The 21,623-nt window shown below is 33.0% G+C and overlaps 1 protein-coding gene and 1 long non-coding RNA gene across 3 annotated transcripts in view; both read left to right on the forward strand.

Annotated features, from left to right (window-relative positions):
• LOC111281592 (phospholipid-transporting ATPase 2-like) overlaps positions 1–4,022 on the forward strand; it is a 29,051-nt gene extending 25,029 nt beyond the window's left edge. The window contains exons 6-8 of the mRNA XM_089760403.1: positions 3,481–3,527; positions 3,626–3,731; positions 3,828–4,022. Of these exons, the coding sequence (XP_089616529.1) occupies positions 3,481–3,527; positions 3,626–3,731; positions 3,828–4,022 (348 nt within the window). The remainder of the gene's footprint in view (positions 1–3,480; positions 3,528–3,625; positions 3,732–3,827) is intronic.
• A 10,025-nt stretch (positions 4,023–14,047) lies between these two features.
• Positions 14,048–19,490, forward strand: LOC149518867 (uncharacterized). 2 transcript variants are annotated; one of them, XR_016342202.1, is made up of 4 exons: positions 14,048–17,473; positions 17,626–17,656; positions 18,813–18,950; positions 19,249–19,490. It is a non-coding gene; the product is annotated as an uncharacterized LOC149518867 (long non-coding RNA). The 2 variants fall into 2 exon arrangements; XR_016342201.1 differs by having other exon boundaries at positions 14,091–14,138; positions 17,626–17,694.
• The last annotated feature ends 2,133 nt before the right edge of the window (positions 19,491–21,623 follow it).

The following is a 21,623-nucleotide window of genomic DNA, read 5'->3' on the forward strand; positions in this document are numbered from 1 at the left end:
TGGTAACTAATAGAAGATCTACCTTAGGCTATTGCACTTTCTTAGGTGATAATATTATAATTTTAGTGGAGGAAAAAACATAATGTGGTGGTAAGATCAAGTATTGAAGTAGAGTTTAGAACAATAGTTCAAGAAATTTGTGAATTATTATGGTTAAAGATTCTCTTAGAAGACTTGAAGATCAAGTGAAATTGACCAATGAGACTCTACTGTGATAACAAGTTGGCAATTAACATTGCACACAATCCTGTGCAATATGACAAAACAAGACACATTAAAGTAGACTGACACTTCATAAAGGAAAAACTAGACAATTGATTGATTTGCATATCATATATATCAATCAAAGGTTAACTTGTAGATGTATTGACTAAAGGTCTTAACAATGTAATATTTCAGGAAATTATTTTCAAATTAGGAATGAAAAACACTTATTAAACAACTTGAAGGGGAGTGTGGGAAAACACCTAGTTTACCGGTTGGTTGTAATCTATATATAATTATATCTTTAAAATTAAGTATTTATATCCTTTAATTAGGACAAAAAATTAAGATAGATAATCCATTAATTATATAAATCAATTTAGAAAGATTTAATTTCTTATTTTATCCTTAATTAACTGTATATAAATCTATAATGCTTGTTTAATTCTAAAAAGGAGTTTTCTATGTACTTTTAATTTTTTCCATGGTAATTTAGCGCGGTGTCCACATTTTTCGAGCTAACCTCAGCTTGCGCCACCTGTTTATTTAATATTTTATTATTAAAAGATTATCTATTAATCTATATTTTAAAATATAATTTAGATTGAAAATTAAATAAATAATTTATTGATAAAATAATCTCTGTGAGCTGGCCTGGGCCTAAAAATCTAAGGCTAAGCCTGACTGAGTTAGGCTGCACGTACGGCCCTGGGAGGTGTTCCAGCCCTTGGACACCTCTGTAACTCTTCTAGCTTTATTGTTATTTCAAATTCTCTTGATGCTCAGTGGCCTTTACTCCATGCATGCTTGTGGTTTTCCATATTATTATCTAGATTTTTCTTGTTCTTGTTGCTGCAATGGTATGTGCTATATCCAGTTGAAGGTCTATGGTAGGAGTTATTGGTCATTCTTCTTCGTTTTGAGCTTCTGTGTTCCATCATAATACCCATATCTGTTAAGGCAATCTAATCTAAAAATGGTAATGATTTTGGATTGTTGCCCATATTGTTTTGGTAGTGTGAACCTGGATGATACCGAAAATAGCAACTTGCCTTGCTGCTAATAGCCACAGAAGGTTCTTAGCAAAAATTACCGTCCTCTAGCGTGGAAGGAAGAGATTGTTAAGATAGATAAAAAAAAAAACAAAGGTGCAAAAGTGATTTGATCTTAAGGATTAGAGTATTAATGGTTTATGACATACTTAGAACACGATTAGAGAGCATCACTTAGCTAACATGCAGACTTAAATTTGTACAATGCATGTAGCTGATAGAATTAAAGCAGTACAAAGGAAGAAATGTTTTAGTTCAATGCATATTGCATGTAAATACAAAACCTAGTTGAAGGACTAGGGTGGAACTGTTTTTGTTCAATCATGTAATTGTTAATAGAAACCCAAGTGTGTGTGCATGGGTGTCAGAAACCAGCTCTAGTTTAAACTTTTTATGGAATATGTCATTATCCTGATGATGAAAGTTACTCGCTTTTGGATTGATGGTTTATTTCCTGTTACTATTAAGCCGGGTGGTTGGGAGATGGTCAGTTTCTTTACTTGAAGCTTAAGGTTTGAAATAGTTGGGAATATAAAGTTATATGTTACTCCTAATCTTGATTTATCTGTCTCAATTTTGATTTCATTTCTGTATTTGAGGAGTTACTTTCTCTGATATTTTGTTTTATAAACCATAGTGCTTGTGAAGAGTTCATACGCGGTCTATTGATTGGGATAAACTCATAAATAAACTCATGAGTTGAAGTATCTATCCTGGGATAAACGCAGTTTATCGACCATACCCAATAATTTAATTTGGTGAAGTACAATATAACATTGCGAATGCATTACAAAAATAAGTAAACGCATAAGTTTATAGTTAAACTAAATATTTAATAGCCTACTTTAGGGGCGAAGGCAGGATTTGGGTAAATGGGAGGCTAACTAGTAATTTCCGAGGGGAAGGCTCTAATTTTGGTGGTCCAGGCGCTATAGCATAAGGGGTTGAAAAATTTTTTGGGGACCATAGCCCCTGACCTACTTCTAAATTCTACAAAAAAAAAAAAACTAAAAATTAAATATAAAATAAAATATCAACCATGAAATCCCAAACACACAAAAATACACCAAGGTATTAAAAGAGTTGTTGGTTTTGCAAGTTTTTAACGTTGTCATTTGTAAGATTTAACATTTTTCCTCTTTTTTAAACAGGTTTGAAATGTTTACTCTCTGAGTATTCACACCAAAATTGATTAATTGTGAATAGTTTCAGGTAGTGGGAATCTTAACTCTCAAACCTGAACCCTATTAATTTTAGGTTTAATATTATAAATAGTTAAATATTTAATATTGTATTTAAATGTTAAAAATCTTTAATATAATATTTAAATTATGAATTTATTAATTAATATGATATTCGAAGAATTATTTATTTATCATGTATCATCATTCAAAAATAATCATGTTACAGATAAGTACTACTTTAATTGACAGATATATCATTTATGCATCATATTAAAGATTTTTAAAATTTAGATATTACATTTAATATTTTATTACAATATAAGAATCATTCTTGAAATTAACCCTTAATTTAACTATTCAAAACCTGCACGTGTCCCTTTATAACCATCCAAAACCGCAATAATCGGTTGGTTTCCTGATTAATACCTTCCTGCTCCATGCCTAATGTTCGTTCTACTAAGTGAAGTCTTTCTTGAGTCCCAATCATTTTCTACATTTTCTGATACTTCATTCTGCTCAAGCGCGATGCTGCAAGCTGCTGGTGTAATATAGTGTTTCAGGCTTTCAGCAATTCTGCACATCTATTTTGCCCCAGGCCCATAAGTTATGGAAGGCAAAATGTTTGACGGTTTTAATTAGTATTTTACAATTTATTAATTATATCAGTTAAGAATGTACCACTGAATATTATTTTATCCATCTTCGTAATGTAAAGTCTGATTTATCTTTCAAATTGTCTGCTTTATTTTGTTATTCTTTATTTATTTTTTAATGTATTTATAATTTGAAGTAACATAATTGACTTGAAGCAAAATGCATACTTTTAGATAGCTGAGCTCGATCGTCTTAACATTTATGCTTTTTATGCTTAACTAGCTTGAAATTAATGGGAGGATCTTTAAATCAGTTATTGTGTTTCTTCTGTTTTTCATACATTGAGGATAATTTTCGAGTAAACATTTAAACTTTGATTGTGATTAGTTTTTCCACTGGTACACAGATGTGGAGCTGCTTAATGCTGTTCTCCTTATGTTGTTCAGTTTCTCACTGTTATGGCTGTATGTAATACTGTTATAACTATAAAGAGGTGAATCTGATTTCTGTCTTGGTAGAATATTAGTTGCAATTTTGAGATAGACCCACATATAAGCACCCTAGCTTATGTGTAATTTTAAAGTTCTATAGGGATACATTCACTAATAAATATAATCCAAACCTGCTGTTATCATTGTACAAGGCACAATCTCAGGATGAAAATGCTCTTGTTAGTGCTGCCGCTCGATTGCATATGGTTTATATCAATAAAAATGCAAAATTTTCGGTAAAGCGCTTTTCTTTTTGCCCAAATGAAAAGAAGGAACTTGATTGTTGGGATGATTATGTATAGTTTCCTGTATTTAAATATTTTACAGAGATCAGGTTCAACGGATCACTAATTCAGTATGAAGTATTGGAGACTTTGGAGTTCTCTTCTGATAGGGAAAGAATGTCAGTGGTTGTTAGAGATTGCCAGAATGGAAAAATCAACCTTTTGTCAAAGGGTGCAGATGAAGCAATTCTTCCTTATGCTTATGCTGGTTAAGCTTTTTATTCAATTGTTTACTTAAGGACTTTCAGATAACATTTTATAATGCATCAATTAGGTTACTCTTTCGAATTCAATTTATTTATTTGATGGTTGTTGACAGTATAGCTGCGTGGTTTTCTTAATAAGATCTTTGTTGGTGGTATATCTGCATGATTTATTTATTTGATGATTGTTGCCTTAGCGTGCATGGACATTCTTTCCTTCTGTGACGAATTTCTTTGGTTCATAAGTATATATAGTTGCTGCAATCCTGCATGGCACAACTATTATGTGCATCAGTTGAGTATAACTTCATGTTGCCCTATATTTTTGAGTCAAGTCTCATCCCTTTCATTGCGTTGTCAGGAACTTATATTTACAGATAATTTTGGGAAAGTTTCAACTTTAATCTATGTTCAGAGTCTGTCACCCTCTTTTCACTATTTTTATATGGTTGTTTAACATCCTTGTCGGGATCTCATTCTAATTAGAGAAAAGGATTTCCTAAATTTGTAGCAGAAAGAATTCAAAAGGTTCCGCATGGTGGCTTCTCTTGTTGATTTCTTTATCACAGGCTATCTTCAGTATAGGTCTTGGTGCAGTTGAGGCACTGCCTTTGTATGTTTATGGGGAATCGGCCGTTTTGCTTGTTGATTGTTCTTTTAATTAATTTCAGGATCATGCATCAATAAGCATAAACTTGATTTACCCCTCATCTTGCTGGTTTATTCATGTATTTTTTATGTTTTAATAGTGGAAAGATTTTTATGGTGGTGCCTACTGTACATTTGTGAATTATTACTAATAAAATATCTTGTTATTAATTGTTAGAAAATATACTCATTTTTGAACAGGTAACTGATATCAGTTACTGCACCAGTTGGCTTTCCATGTGGTAAATCATTTCTTTTTCAGGGCAGCAAACAAGAATATTTATTAAAGCTGTAGAACAATATGCTCAATTGGGCTTCGTAAATTATGCTTAGCTTGGAATGAATTAAAAGAAGATGAGTATCAAAAGTGGTCTCTGATGTTCAAAGAGGCTAGTAGCACATTGGTTGATAGGGAGGTAAAGGGTACAATCCAATGATCTTCCTGTCTGTTCTATTTATTTCTCTTTTTTTTTTTTTTTTTTTGCACAGTTTGCTAACAAGTGACTGAGTTCCACTAGTCACTATTTTCTGCAGTGGAGAATTGCTGAGGTGATTAGAACATGATCTTGAGGTTCTAGGAGTTACTGCGATAGAGGATGGTATGCAGGTGAAGTAGATCCATTTAAATCCAACTTCTGAGTGTAAAACTTGTGTCATCAATTTTTTAAGTCAAATCCATGTTATTGCCATGTAATATTTTTAAGGCTAACATTTGTCTTTCCTTTTGTTTTTAATTAGTTTAGGATGGAGTACCAGAAACAATCGAGACACTCAGAAAAGCAGGAATAAATTTTTGGATGCTGACCGGAGACAAGCAGAATACTGCCACAAAGATTGCTCTTTCTTGCAATTTTAATTCCCCTGGTAGATCAGTATCATTTTCATAAATTTCCATTCCTTATGTTATTCACATGTTTTAGATTTCCTTGTGTTGGTTATATTTTTATTTTTTCCATTGTTTCAATTATCTAGGTCAATGAGAAGGGCTTTTCTTGGTTCTTATATGTTTTAAACTATGCTTGTCTGATTTGTTGCTTGGATTGAACAACTGCATATACTCAAAGTGTTCATCCTTGCATCCCTCCCATACTTACAAATCCTCTGTGTTCTTATGTGTTATGATAAAGATCAAAAATAAAAGTTCGTGTTTGTGACAAATGTATATACGCATAAACAGTCAGGATTTAGCCCTAGATTCGAAATTTTAATACCTGAACTTGTTTCATTTTCAAAAATATTGGCATGGCTTTGTCTTTTTATGTTATTGAGATGCTTTAAAAAGCTTATTGTACTTGATTCTGGTTTTTGGTGTTTCATGCCAGATTAATGGTTAATCTAATAATAGGGTTGGTGGGGGGCAAAGTTTGGGGTTTTGGACCTTTGGTTGGTTAGAGGGGGCCATTTTGCTGTTTTATGTGATTTTGTGGTGGAATTGGTCTTTTTCTCTGCTTTGGTTCTAATGGTGCCACACGAAATCTATTGCTTTAGAAATTAATGAATACAATATGTAAAAGTTTGAAGATTCTCATCAGCATTCATTTCACATTGATCATGTATCCTAAATGTGCTTCCTTCCGACCTTACTATCAGAACCAAAAGTTCAGCTTCTTCTAATTGATGGCAAAACTGAATATGAAGTTTATAGAAGTTTCGAGAGAGTTTTGCTTACAATGAGGATAACAGCTTCAGAACCAAAGGTAAATCTTAATGCTCCATCTTTGCAAATTTAAGTTATAATGGGTTATGTTCTTTTTCGTTCTGGCTGTTGTGTTTTGAGTGCTTGCCACCTTAATTGCAGTTAAAATGTAGTGTTTAAATTATTCAAAAATTAAATTATCGACTTGATCTTGGAATTTCACACTTTTGATTGAAGGGAAGTTATGTGGTCACATATGCATTATGCAAGAATCAATATACACTTTCTATGAAAGAAAGAAAAAGAATCGGTGGATAGTTTGACTTACGTCTAGTCTGATGATTTCTATTTTATTTTCCCACATTCTTATGATTGAGTGTTTAATGGAAATTCATGCCATCTTACATTAATAGCAAGAAATGGGTCCCTCAACAATCCTGTAAAGAACCTTCATTCCTTTCTATTGCTTCTTTTTGCGGGTTTAGTTTATTTTACTATAGTCGTAGGAAGAACTATTTTGGTAAGATTTTATCCGTCTGACAATGGTTAACTCAAAAGGTTTTATTTCCGGAAAGCTTTTACTGAATTAGCTATTTTATCAAGGACTGCAACATGTTGTCGTGTTGCACCATCACAAAAAGCACAGGTTTTCATTTTGTTATTATTATTTTTAAATTTTTAAATATATTTTGGCTTGTTATATTCTATTTAAGTTACAATTACAGAACCCTCGGAGAAGATGTTACAATTATGTTCTCCCTCATAGTTCTATTCATCATGCTCAAGAAGGATGCTGACTTCAATTTTTTTCTATAATTTTGGCCTTAAAACTCATGTTAACCTCCACCTCTATGCTAGGATATTCAAAAGCAAAAAGTTGAATGTCTCGAAAACTTTTTAAAATGATAGATGATGCATAATTCTTGCCACTTTGTACAGGGAGCTTTCCTAGTAGGAATATGTTAAATAAAATTGCTAAAATTCCCTAACCTACTTTATGTAGTTGAGATACGAAGAGGACAAATAGCACTCACACATAATAGTCCACAATATGATCGTTATCCACAGATTTGTCTCATCAAGTGGTACTTTTGGCTCATAACACTAATATACAAGCTAATTACTAAAGAAGAAAAGGAATGCATGACAGACTGCCTCCATTTTGCTGCGTGTATCAGCTGATCTAAACAAAGAAGAGCATTTCTAAGGCTAGAAATAAGTGTCATGCATGTTATCCTTAACAATAACATTGTTATAGTAGCTTGATGAGTCCGTGGAAAAATTGAAAAATAAAATTGTATGAAAAATTAAAAGTAAAATTGAATGTATATTAAAAAATTATTCTTAAGAATTATGCAAGTATCTTAGATTTATACACAATTAACTAGTAGATAAACTAGAAAAATTAAATCTTCTTAAAATTGATATTATAATAGGGATTTTCTATCCTAATTTTCTATCCTTAATTCTAGATATACAAATGCTTAATTCTAAATATACAAATATAAATATACAAATTATAATATTACAACTAATTGTAAAAAAATATTTATCCACACTCCCCCTCAAGCTAGTTAATAGGTGTTTTCCATTCCAACTTGGAAATAATTTCCTAAAATGTTGCATTATTGAGACCATTACTTAACATATTTGCAAGCTAACCCTTAGTTCTTACATGTGATAGACAAATCAACCCACTGTCTAGTTTTTCTTTTATGAAGTGTCAGCCTACTTCAATGTGTTTTGTTTTGTCATGTTACATAGGATTGTGTGCAATGCTTATTGCAAACTTGTTATCACAGTAAGGTTTCTTTGGTCCATCCCACTTGATTTTCAAGTCTTTTAAGATACTCTTTAACCATAGTAGTTCACAAATTCTTTGAGCCATTGCTCTGAACTCTGCTTCAGCATTTGATCTTGCCATCACATTCTATTTTTTACTCTTCCAAGTTACAAGATTACTATCTAAGAAAGTGCAGTAGCCTGAGGTGGATCTTTTAATAGTTACAGAACTTGCATAATCTACATTTGTAGGTCTCTATAATCAGCCTCGAATTTTTTTTGAACAAGATACCTCTCTAAGGATTGACTTTCAAATAGTGTATTATATAGTAGAAGCCATACATAGTAGAAGCCTATAGCTGCACTTCTTTAGGACTATGCATAAATTGATTTATCACATTCACATTATAAGCTATATTAGGTATAGTATGTGAGAGATAAATGAGTTTTCAAACTAACCTCTGATACATCTCTCTATCTATAATAACTTCTTCATTAGTTTTTTCAAGTTTATGATTAAGATCTATAGGAATATTTGCAAGTTTACATGCAAGTTTCTCAATTTTCTTCAAAAAATCTGTCACATATTTCTGTTATGAGATGAAAATACCATACCGTGAGTGGGCTGCTTTAATTCCTAAGAAGTACTTCAATCTCCTTAGCTCTTTTATCTTAAATTTTTGAGCCAAATACTGTTTTAGAGATTCTTTCTCTTTTTCGTCATCTTCAGTTACAATTATATCATCAACATACACTAATAGAACTATGATTCTCCCTGAATCCGAGTGCTTGATAAATAGTATGTGATCTTTTTGACTTTGTTTATATCCCATTGTTAGCATCACTTTGGCAAATCTCTCGAACTAAACCGTAGGAGATTGTTTGAGGTCATATAAAGCCTTTTTTAGCTTATAGACTTTGTTTACTTCTAGATGGCCTTATTCCAAATCACCATGTATAAAAGCATTCTTTACATCAAATTATTGACACTACCAATTATAATTTACAGTTAAGGATAACAAAACCCTAGTTGTATTCATATTGGTAATTGGAGCAAAAGTTTTTTAATAATCCATTTCATAAGTTTAAGTATAACTTTTAGCCACCAACCTGATCGTATACCTTTTAATAGTATCATCCACCTTGTATTTTATAGTGAAAACCCATTTACACCTAACTGAAGTTTTTTCTTTATACAACTTTACTACTTCCCATGTTTTATTTTTCTCTAAGGCCTCAATTTCTATTTTCATGGCTTGTTTCCATTTTTCAGTGGATAATGCTTTAGATAATGTAGTTGGAATAGAAATAGTATTTGGGCTCACAAGAAAATTTTTATGGGATGGTGAGAATTCTTCAAATGACACAGAATTAGACATTAGGTATAGTGGATGCTTAGCACATTCTCTAGTTTATATTTTAATGGCAATAGGTAGATCATAATCACTAGTTATAGTTTTAAGAGATTCATGCTTATTTTGAGAAATAGAGTTAAAAATTGTAGTTACCTCGTTTTCAGAGTTAGGATTAGGTTCTTAGACTTGCACCAGTTCAAGAGCTAAAACTTTCTTTCTTGAGAACACCTACAATTCTTTCATAGAATCAAGAACAATACTATCATTTATCACATCTTCTGTGTTTGGAATGGGTTCATATTCAAATTCAGTGTTTAATTGGGACTAAGAAGAAACAGGTTTGACTCAAAAAAATTAATAGGTGAAAATGTTAAAGAGGGAACAATAGGTTTAGACTTATAAAAATTAATGGGTGATAATGTTGAAGAGGAGGACAAGTCAAGAAAAAAGAAGTTTTTATCCTTATTTTCCATGAATAAAGTCTCTCCCTAAAGATAAGGTTAAGTAAAAAATGATTTACTTTCTTGAAAAGTGACATCTATAGACACATAAAATTTTTTGGTTAGAGGATGATAGCACCTATACCTTTTTTAAGTTGATGAATAGCCCACAAAAATGCACTTAACTACTATAGGATCCAATTTTCCCTTATTATGAATGTGAACATGAATAAATGATGTATAATGAAATATCCTAGGTGTGTGGTTGTTTGTGGTATTAAAGTTGGTATAGAATTGTGAAAGTAGTTACACAGAAGTTTTAAATCACAAAACCCTTAAATGTAACCTATTTATAATGTGTGTGGTAGTCAGAACATCTTCCCTTCAATAGGATTTGAGTATGTTTGCTTGAAAAAGTAAAGCTTAGGTTGTAACTAGTAAATGGTTGTTTTTTCTTTCTGCCACTCCATTTTGTTATAGAGTATTAACACAAGATGACTCATGGATAATCTTCTTTTTTTAAAAATAGGTTGATCTAGTTGAAATAGTCTTTTACATTATCAAACCTAAATCTCTTGATTTTCACTTTAAATTGATTTTGGATCATGTTTTAAAAGCTTAAAAACACACTATTCACATCTAATTTTGATTTAAATAAAAATATCCAAATGACCCTAGTACAATTTTCTATGAAATAAACAAACTACCTTACACCAGAAATACTGAAATTGTAGAGAGACCCTATATGTCATTATGAATCAAGTAAAAAAGTGTAAAACTTTTTTTGTTACTAACTAGAAAAGACACATGTATATACTTTGCAAGTTCACAAATATTGCAAAGAGAATTTTCAACATTTAATCCATTGAACAAAGAAAGAAACATGTTTTTCAAAGTTCTAAAAAAAGGATATCCAAAACTAAAATAATAAAGCTATGTTTTGTCTTTATAGGAGATTTTTCAGAAAGAAATGACAAAAGTAAATTATTCTTGATATTACTTATATTGTTTGATATTTCAAGATAATATAGCCCTTCTTTTTCCTTAGCAAGTTCAATTCTTTTTTTCAAACTTTGGTCCTAAAATTCATAATAGGAGAGATAAAAAGTCACTTTTTAACTCATGTCTTTAATAAGTTTTTGTATAAATATCATATTAGTAGACAATCTAGGAACATGAAGAATATTTTTAAGAGCAAATGATGGATTAATTTGAACATCTCGTAATCTTGCCATTGTAGTAAGTGAACCATCTGAAACAACAATTTTTTTATTACTAGGATACAGGGTATATGTACTAAACTTCTATAAGGAATGTGTCATGTGATCTGTGGCTTTTGAATTAATGACCCAAGAACTCATAATAGGCATAACTGAGACATTTAATCTATGAGAATCAAAAGCTTTGCCTAAACTTGAAACCTTACCCAAGGAACATGCCCCAGTAGGCTTTTCAAGGGTTTTCAATAGACTTCTCAGCTTTTCAATCTCTTTTCTATCCAACTTTCCTTATTCCCGAGACATTTGTAGTACTCTAGTGGTTTTATCAATTGACACTTCTTCAAATTGGGTAATAGTGATAGTAGATTTTATTATTTTTGACATTGTTATCTTTCTTTGAACAAATAAGTCTTAAGATATAACTAAAAATGACTCTTAGCAATGAAGGCTAAAGAAGCAAAAAATAAAATGGCTATGAAGGCCTTAATACCTTCTCCTTGAAAAAGATCCTTGTCTACCATAATTGTGTCTGCAACAATACCCTCTCCTTGAAAAAGTTCCTTGTCCTCAAGGATCAATGGAAGGATACTTCTTTTTCAATTCAAAAAGAATCTCCCAAGTTGCATCTTTGGGAAAGAGTTCATCCATTGTGATAGAACTTCTGTAACAGCCCTGTTCCCCCTTCGAACCATCCTGCTATCTAAAATCTGAACTGCCTCCTTAATTATGGTTCCACCTACAATGGACAATTGAGATTGTTGAGTGGAGGTACCCACATGTTTCTTGAGCTGAGAGACATGGAAAGTGGGATGAACTTTAGAGCCCTGAGGTAGTTGTAACTTATAGGCCACCTGCCCTATCTTCTCCTTGGCTATAGAAGGGCCAAAATATTTAGCAGCTAGTTTAGTACAACTCCTGTTCGCTACTGACTGCTGCCTGTAAGGTTGCAACTTGACATAAACAAGATCCCCTATTTTGAACTCTCTGTCACTCTGTATCTGTCAGCCATGACCTTTATCTTAGCCTGAGTCCAATTCAGATAAAACTTCATCATCTGAATTGCAGCCTCCTTGGCTTGTAAACTCCTGTCCACTGTCTCCACAACTAAACCAACTGCTAGATATGGCAGATGCAATAGAGGTGCTTGACCATAAACCACCTCATAAGGAGTCGTGTTAATGGCAATGTGATGATTGGTATTATACAACCACTTTGCCAGTACAAGCCATTTCGTCCACTCCTTAGGCGTTTCACTCACTAAGCATCTTATGTAGGTTTCCACACATCTATTAACCACTTCTGTTTGACGATCAGATTGTGGATGGTAGGAAGTAGACATGTTTAAGGAAGTTCCATGTCTTTCGAATAATTTGTGCCAAAACCAACTCATGAAGACCTTATCCCTGTCTGATACAATAAAGCGTGGCATCCCATGTAACTTGAAGACGTTATCCATGAAGAGTTTAGCTACTGTAAGGGCTGTAAAAGGGTGCGAGAGGGCTATAAAATGAGCATACTTAAATCTGTCAACCACCACTAAAATGGTGTCTTTGCCACGGGACTAAGGCAAACCCTCTATGAAATCCAGTGAAATATCGTACCAAACTTTATAAGGTACAGGCAATGGCTGAAGGAGCCCAGGTGATGCAACATTATCACCCTTACATTGCTGACATATGGAGCATTCTCTGACCATCCTTCTGACATTTTTTTGAAGCCCTTTCTAGTATAACACTCCAGAGATTCTATGCATGGTGACAATTATTCCTGAGTGACCACCTGTAGGACCGTGATGGAAGTAATGTAACAATTCTTTTTTCAATTCTGGTACTGAACCTACCACCAATTTCCCTTCCTTCTTAATTGATTCCCATGCCATGTATACTTAGAATGTGAGACTGTATTGGACTGTAACTCTTCTATTAATTTGTGCAGCTTTGGGTCTTGTTTTCAAGAATCTTTAATTCTACTCAGTAAATTAGTGCTCATAGTGGAAATTGCCATGATTTGAGTTGGACTTAATTCAGGTTTGCTTGATAAAGCATCAGCTACAGTATTAGAGATTCCTTTCCTGTACACCACCTCATAGTCATAGCCCATCATCATAGTGATCCATAATTGTTGCGCAAGTGTGGTGCCTTGTTTGGTGAGGAAAATTTTCAAGCTTTGGTGGTCAGTTTTGATAATGAAATGTCTGCCAGTGAGATAGGCATTCCATTTCTTGACTGCCATCAAAACAACCATCATTTCTTTTCCATACACCGACAGGGCTTGATGTTTCATAGACAATGCTTTACTGAAATAAGTTATGGGCCTTCCCTCTTAAGTTAACACTGCCCCAACACCAAAACCAGAAGCATCAGTTTCCACCATAAAAGTTTTAATAAAGTCTAGAAGGGCTAACACAGGCACTATAGTCATTGCTGTCTTCAATCTTCTAAAACACTCCATAGTTGTTTCACTCCAGTTGAAGGCATCCTTTCTCAACAATTCTGTCAAAGGTCTCGCCAATAGTCCATAGTTTCTGATGAACCTTCTGTAGTACTCCTTAAGTCCCAAAAATTCTCTTAATTCCTTCACTAACTTCGGAATAGGCCGGTCAATAATACTGGAGATCTTGTTCTTATCCATTTCCACTCCATTAGCAGAGATTACATGCCCAAGATATTCAATCTCATTCGCCCCAAATTCACACACACTTCTTTTAAGGAACAACCTATGAGCCTTCAGAAGCTCAAACACCTTTCTCAACTGTCTTAGATGACTTCCTAAGTTAGGTTAATAAATGAGAATATCATCAAAGAACACCAACACGAACTTCCTAAATAGGATTTAAAGATACTGTTCATAAGGCTTTGAAGGTTGATGGTGCGTTTGTGAGCTTAAATGGCATAACCAAGAACTCATAGTGTCCATCATGATTCCTGAAAGCAATCTTGTATATGTCAGCTTCATTCATCCTAATCTGATGATAACCCAATCTCAAGTCCAGTTGGGAAAAAATCTGAGCTCCATGCAACTCATCCAACAACTCATCCACTAAAGGTATGGGAATTTATCTTTAATGGTGAATTGGTTCAATTGCCTATAATCAACACACTACCTCCATGTTCCATCTTTCTTCTTAACCATGACAACTGGAGAGGCGAAGGAACTACAACTTGGCCTAATAATTCCAGATTCCAGCGACTTTTAAATCATTCTTTCAATTTCATCTTTTTGGAAGTCTAGGTACCTGTAAGGCCTGATCTTGACTGTTAGAGCTTCATCCTTGAGGGAAATTTTACGGTCACGGGATCTATAAAGAGGCAAGTCCCGTGGTATTTCAAACAATTCAGCATATTCTTGCATCAGAGACTTAAAATTCACTATTTTCTTCAATTGAACAAGCTGCCTAATAACTAACAGCATTCAACTGTATAAGATTGCCAAAAGTAAGCATCAGTGTGCATGGATAAGGATTTTGACCAACAGTCAGAGATTGTAAAAGTTTAGTAGTCTGTTTGTCATCAACTAGCTCCACTGTGCCAGACTTAATTCCATGCAGTGTCTTCCACTTGCCTTGGTCCTTAAACTCCATGGTCAAAGCAGTAAAATCCCACAGAATAAAACCAAGAGTTACAAGCCGTTACACCCCAAGAACAACATCACAGCCCTTTAAGGATAAAGCCATGAAATCAGCAATGAAAGTAGAGTCCAGTACTGACCATTGTAGTGCTTGGCAAATTCCAGCAGTCCTCACCCTGTCTCCATTTGCTACAGTCACCCTCACCTGATGGTTTTGCCTCACACTTAGAACTGCAACCTTGGCGACTGTTAGGTCTATGAAATTGAGTGTACTACCTGAGTCAACTAACATCACCAACTTGTGATTTTTATCAGTCCTTCTATTCTCATGGTTTGAAAACCAGAAGTGCCACGGAGGGGCTCATTACAATCATTATTACTAGTCAACAACACTTCAGGATTTTCAATACAATCAGAAAACTTTTCAGTCTCAACTCCTTCCTCATCACAATCTTCTATCAACAGTTGATACAATTGGGATTTCATGCATTTGTGACCAACCGAATATTTAGCTCCACACCAAAAACATAAGCCTTTTTTCCTCCTTTCCTCTATCTCAGCTGGGGAGCGTTTCTTACTAGTAGTTTTCAAACTGTTATTTTAGGGTTGAAGGTTGTTAGGCCTATTAGGTGACTGATTTGGTGGTTTTATGGGGTGGAAGGAATAAGGATTAGGATTAGGTGGGGCCTTTGGAGTTGGTAATAAAGGTGGAAGGTTATTGGTGTCGGTATGAATAGTGCTGGTACAAGTCTGATGTATTACCAGGGGTGGTTTATAAGATGAGTAAGTCTTTTTATGGCTGGAGCAAATTATAGATTCAATCTGTTTAGACAGGTGTAAAACTTGGTTTAAGGTTTTTGGTTTAAACGGTTTGAGCGACTGGGAAATATCAGGTTTAAGGTTGCTGATAAAGATACTTGGAGCATACAGGTCAAACGATTGCAGCATGTTAACAATACCCAAAAATTCTTCACAATACTGTTCAACAGAAGTAGTTTGTTTAAGTTCGACCAATTCAGTCATGGGGTTCTCATACTCTTCAGATGCAAACCTTTCCCTCATTTCTCTAATATTCAGGTCATCCTAACTGTTCAAAACCCCCTTGAGACTTAGTATAATGCTGATGCCATTGAAGGGCTTTACCCTTAAGACTCACACAACTGTCCTCACCTTAGCATTTTCATGTACCCTCTCAGCCTCCAAATATTGTTCCAACTTCATATACCAGCCTTTGAAATTATCCCCATTAAATTTAGGACAATCTCATTTAAAGAGCTTAGAAAAATCAGAGATCAAATACCTGTTGGGTGTTCAAGGTGATGAAGTGTTCACGGTTACCTCCACTGAAAAAGGTTTGCTCAACCCAGAGCCAATAACAGGTTCCTTCACAAACTGTTTTTCTGATTTACTGTCAGATGCTTGATCATGGATCGGTTCACTGGATGCACCACTTCCATTCTTGTTGGCCATCTGGAATAACTTCTTGATCTCATCCACAAGCTCATTGCGAAATCTCTCCAACCTTTGTTTCATCCTAACGTTCATCTGTTGAAGCAGCCTAGACTCCATTTGCTGCAGCTCCACATGTGTTCTTGCTATCTCCTGTTGATTCTGCTGAACGTCCTTCTAAAGTCTGGTGGTAATTCCATCTGCCATGGTAGCCAAGTCGAAGCTCTAATGCCAAAATGATGAAGCAAAATAAACGAGCAAGAGAAATAGAAGATTTTTCAAGAAAATAATAGAATATAGAAATAAGAAAAATCCAGAACAGAGAAGAACCAGACAAAAGAATTTTATTTCCAAATCACAGAATGCGTCACCCCTCCCCTGGACTCGCTTTTTGTGCTGGCTAACAACTTCCAGCTACCTCCTAAACTCTCGGAAACTATCACTCAATTTTCTCTTTCCATAACGGTAACAACAGTAGTTGGCAATGTAAAGAAAATAAAATGAAAACTAGCCATATACAACATAGGCCGCAAAAACAAAAAAGGAAATAAAAGCAGCCCAAGTGAAATAAAGGTAATGAGCCCAGCCCAGCATAATTGTGCTTACAACATGTTGTTATGATTCCCTTGGGAAAATATAATATTAATGAGGATGGAATGGATATTACCTACTCTTTCTTGTTGATAATATAATATTTCATGGTTTTGAAGTCCAATAGTTTGGATAAAAAATGCTCAAGGATGGACGCCGATAGGGTAAGTTTAAAACTATGGCAAGAATGCTATTGATCATGGCTGCCTTGAATGTTTGGTGTACACATAAATTTATATGTTAACCACTATTTTGTTATGGCAATTACAGACGCTCCTGTTTTGAATTTTTTTCGTTTTCTTTATCTTCAATGTGAAGTAATCACTGATTACCTTTTCAATGGTTTTCTTTTACCAAATACCTCTCTGGCTTGCAGAGTTGAGCTTTCTTAAAAGATTGATACTTGTTCATGGCCTTTATTCCTACAATCGCACATCATTTTTATCTTAGTATTCCTTCTACAAGTCACTAGTTATATGCTTCATCCAAATTTTGTGAGTTCCTAAATTTAATGTTCCCCTATATGTTGTTTTTCATCGTACTTGATTCCCACTTAACTTGCTTATGAATTCTTTTCTTCTGACAGCAGAACACATCAGTTTCTCTTTTATTTCAGGAGTCTCTGCAACTATTCTTTTTAATTATGTTAGCTTGATGGTCTATAATGTTTTCTACACTAGTATTCCTGCTCTAGTTAGTGTCCTTGACAAAGATCTTAGTGAAGGAACAGTTATGCAGCATCCACAAATTTTATTTTACTGACAAGCTGGAAGGTTTGCTGTTTTTCCTCCTTTTATATATTTATTTATTTGCATTTTCTATATAACAGGGTCAGGATACGAAACATTGGAACTTAACAATTTGTTGTATCATTTTCGCATGTAACTATACGGACTGCTGGTTAATGGTCATCTAACTGATACAGGGTTGTTTCTGCCATAGGCTTCTGAATCCAGGTACATTTGCTGGATGGTTTGGTTAATCTCTGTTCCATGTGAGTGAAGTTCTTTATCAAAGCATGTTTACTGATATAACTCATGAAGCAATTGAAGCAATTCTAAAACACGTAATGATCCATGACATTAGTTAAATCTTATACCATTGATTGAGACTTCATAGTCAGAAAGTGCTTTTTCTTTTATCTGACTCCTTGAGCAAACTCTAAGAAACTTGATTAGCTAGTCTGAAATTTGAAATAGCATCGTAGAGTGATTACTGATTAGGAACATATGGGAGACTTTGTCTTGTCTATGTTGGGAATCCAATAAATGGGTGGGAATCATTTCTCTGTAATGCTTAAAAGGCTTTCCAAATTGATGTGCCTTGCAATGGATTGACAGAGAATGCGAGTGACAGGTATATACATGATTTCTAGTCCCTGAATGTCAAGATGTTGGATGCGGGGATATTATTTCCTTCAACGAGTTCTTGAGATTGTTTGATAACTCACCTATCGTATCTAGAGATTCTCTTCATCTATATGCTAGGGACTAGGTTTAAAGTAATGTTCATCGGCATGGTTAAAATCTTTTGCTTGTTATTTTATCTGTTTATGTTGGAGTGTATTTTGAACATTTTTACATTTGTAACATTTTGCTTTATTGCCCCATCTATTGATTTTTATGGTTATTTGCAAGCAATTGTTATATTTGTGATCACCATACATGCTTATGCGTATGAGAAAAGTGAAATGGAAGAACTCTATATGGTGGCACTCTCAAGATGTATATGGCTGCAGGCTTTTGTTGTGCCAGTAGAGACAACGTATGCTTCCTTCTAAAAAACTGCAGAATGCACTAAATATGTTTGAATTTCTGTATTGTTTTCCCTTTTTCCTTTTTCTAACGATGTGTTTTAGGCTAGCTTATAGAGAATAAGAAAAATGGTATGTGATAGTTTAACCCTGCTTTAGGATTCTACAAAATATTGTTTTTCCACAAGTTCTGATGAGGGGAGTTTTATTTTCTTGTTCACCATAACTTCACGGCCTGCGCCTGCCAGAGGCCTGGAGCTTGCTAATTGGCCCGTGCCAATTACTTTTACCCTAAATTTCAAAATAATTGCTTCAAACCTGGCCATCCTGACTTGTTGAGGTTTAATTGGTGCTTGCAGTTCCTTCACAATATTGCAACATCTTGCCACATGGGGGAATTTAGTTGCTTTCTATGTCATCAATTGGATTTTAAGCGCGGTTCCTTGAACGGGGATGTACACTGTCATGTTTCGGTTATGTAGACAACTATCTCATTGGTAAGTTTCACCTTTTCCTTTTGTTTACTTTACCTTTCGATGTTATGGGGAGGGAAAACAACTTCCATTTCTTTCTGTCCTGTTCAATTAGTCGTCATCGGATTCCAATTCCTCCAATCATCTTCTAACTTGTCAGCTTCCAGTGCCAATTTAAGTGATGGAGGGCTAGTCCTTTTGCCATACTCTAAAACTTGGTTAATGTTTTACTTGGTTCAAGATATTGACCAGCATTCACTTGATATGATACTTGGTGTGATAAAACTAAACTTCCTTTTTTTTCTTTTTTGCCCCTAAACAGCTCATAGTTGCAGCAGGGATGGGTCCGGTTCTATCTTTGAAGTACTTCCGGTATACATACAAACCAAGTAAAATCGATACACTTCAGCAGGCTGAAGAATAGGTGGGCCGATTCTAAGTTTAGGATACAAGGGTTAAAAGTGTAAATTGCATATAATTTTTTATTAATTTTTTTTAGTATTGAATCATAATTAATTAATTGTATTGTATTGTAATAATTGTAAATAATATATTTCACAAAAAGACTAACATTAGCTTGTGATTTTCCTTTTTTTTTTGGGTATTAGCATCATAAAACAAGCTTGCACACATTTAGCGGCAGGAATGGAATAAGGGGGGGGGGGGGGGGGGGAATACATGATTATTTACATCATCTTGACATATCGAATTTGAATGTATTACTGTGATTGATGTTATCTATTCTTTCATGTGAACTTCGTAGCTTATTGTTTATGAGGAAGAGCAATTGAGTCGGAATTTTGAACGCTCTTTTTGTTTTAGGGATTTCACTACGAAATAAATAATAGAAACGAAGTTTCATGTAAGTTTCAATAAGATGGATATTCATGAATATCTAGCTATAAGCTCAGAAAGATTAAAAGGGTTCCCCGAGGGTGGACAAACAAGTTGGTCATGTCAATTAATAATGAAAAAAATATTACCTTTTCTTTGTAGATCTCTTCCAAGATACGACTTGCAATAGAAATTAGTGGCTAGACGATTTGACTCTAGACTCCAAAGTTTCAACCGGGCTTAGGCAAAGTAATAAAATTTTTTTTTTCTTTTACTCCTATCTTATCTAATATAATCAATTATAAACCCTAATAAAATTAATGAATGAACCCTAAAAAAATTAAAAAGAAAAAGAATAAAGGAAACGTTGGATCGTAAAGGTTATACTCAATGGCTGATCTATGTGATATATCCTATGATCACTCAAAAATTAAAAATAAAAAATTTAAAGGAAAAATGGACATTCTTAAATATTTTTGAACATATTTTTGTTGATAGTATTGATAAATAGATAAGAATAAAATTTGATAGAATTAGCAATGATTTTTTATTAAATGATTGTTTAGTTATATATTAAGAAAGTGTATTTGATAGCATTAGCAATAATGTAATTATTTTTTTAATGTATGAGAATTCATTATTGATAATTATAATAATATAGCAATATATTATTTCAATTTTTTTATAATTTTGTTATATATATTATAAATGGATTCTTTGGAAAAAGAATTTTAAATCTATCTTTGATTATACAATAGATAATATAATATAATATATTTAGGTTATGTTTGACATATAAGTTGAAGCATAAGATACTAATAATCTTATCATATGTTTGTTATGCATTTAAATAAAATGATTGGATTATTGAAAAGATTAGATATTATATACCAATATGATAACTTTAACGTTTGGAAAAGTAAGAGATTATTTTTAATTCATAGGATTAAAAAAGTATGTCCTATTATATCTTTAAAAATTATATCAATAATTTAAATTGTATAAATTTTGAAGAAAGATAATTTTGACCAATAAATAAATTATCATATCTTAATCTTTGTACATATTAAATATAAGATAAGATGATATTATTTAATTTAATCTTATTCATAATATTATTTTATCTCATCTTATCATAATCTTGTTTATTAAATATGACCTGATCCTATGTTTTGTACATAAGATGATCGATAAAATATAATAATAATCCTATACCATATTTGGTTTGTATAAAAAAAATGATAAAATTGTAAAAATGATTAATTATTATTTTGGCATAGAATGATTCAATTTTTTCAAAATAAAAAAGATTATTTTAATGTATAAGATTGAATTTAAATATCTTATTATTATACTTTTAAAAATAATATAAATTTTGAAAAAAAAAATTTGACGAATAAATAAAATTATTCTATTTAATCATTGCACATATTAAATGTAAAATAAGATAATATTATTTAATTTAATTTTATTAATAATATTATTTTATTTTTTATCATAATATTATATATCAAACACATGTTAAATAATTTACCTATGAACTTATTTACAGGCGTTGGGAGATAAATTTAATTTATAATTCGGATCAACATTATCCGATTAATAAATAGAAATATCTCTTAAGTGCAAAACCATTGTTCACTTTCTTTGTCAAAAAAAAAAAAAAATTACTAAATCACAAATTTTCTAACAAGTTAAAATAACAATAATAATAATAATAATAATAAACTACAACTTCGCTTGGCAACTAAAAATGCGCGCTACAAATGTTTGTAACAGCAAGCAGTATCTTTTCATTTTCAATTAGGTTGCATATATTATTCTAGCATTTGTGGCATTTTACAACTCACAAGCCATTTGTCA

Source organism: Durio zibethinus, chromosome 5 (assembly GCF_047325235.1).
Source record: "Durio zibethinus cultivar Kanyao isolate XHJ-2024 chromosome 5, ASM4732523v1, whole genome shotgun sequence".
Taxonomy (NCBI): Eukaryota; Viridiplantae; Streptophyta; class Magnoliopsida; order Malvales; family Malvaceae; genus Durio; species Durio zibethinus.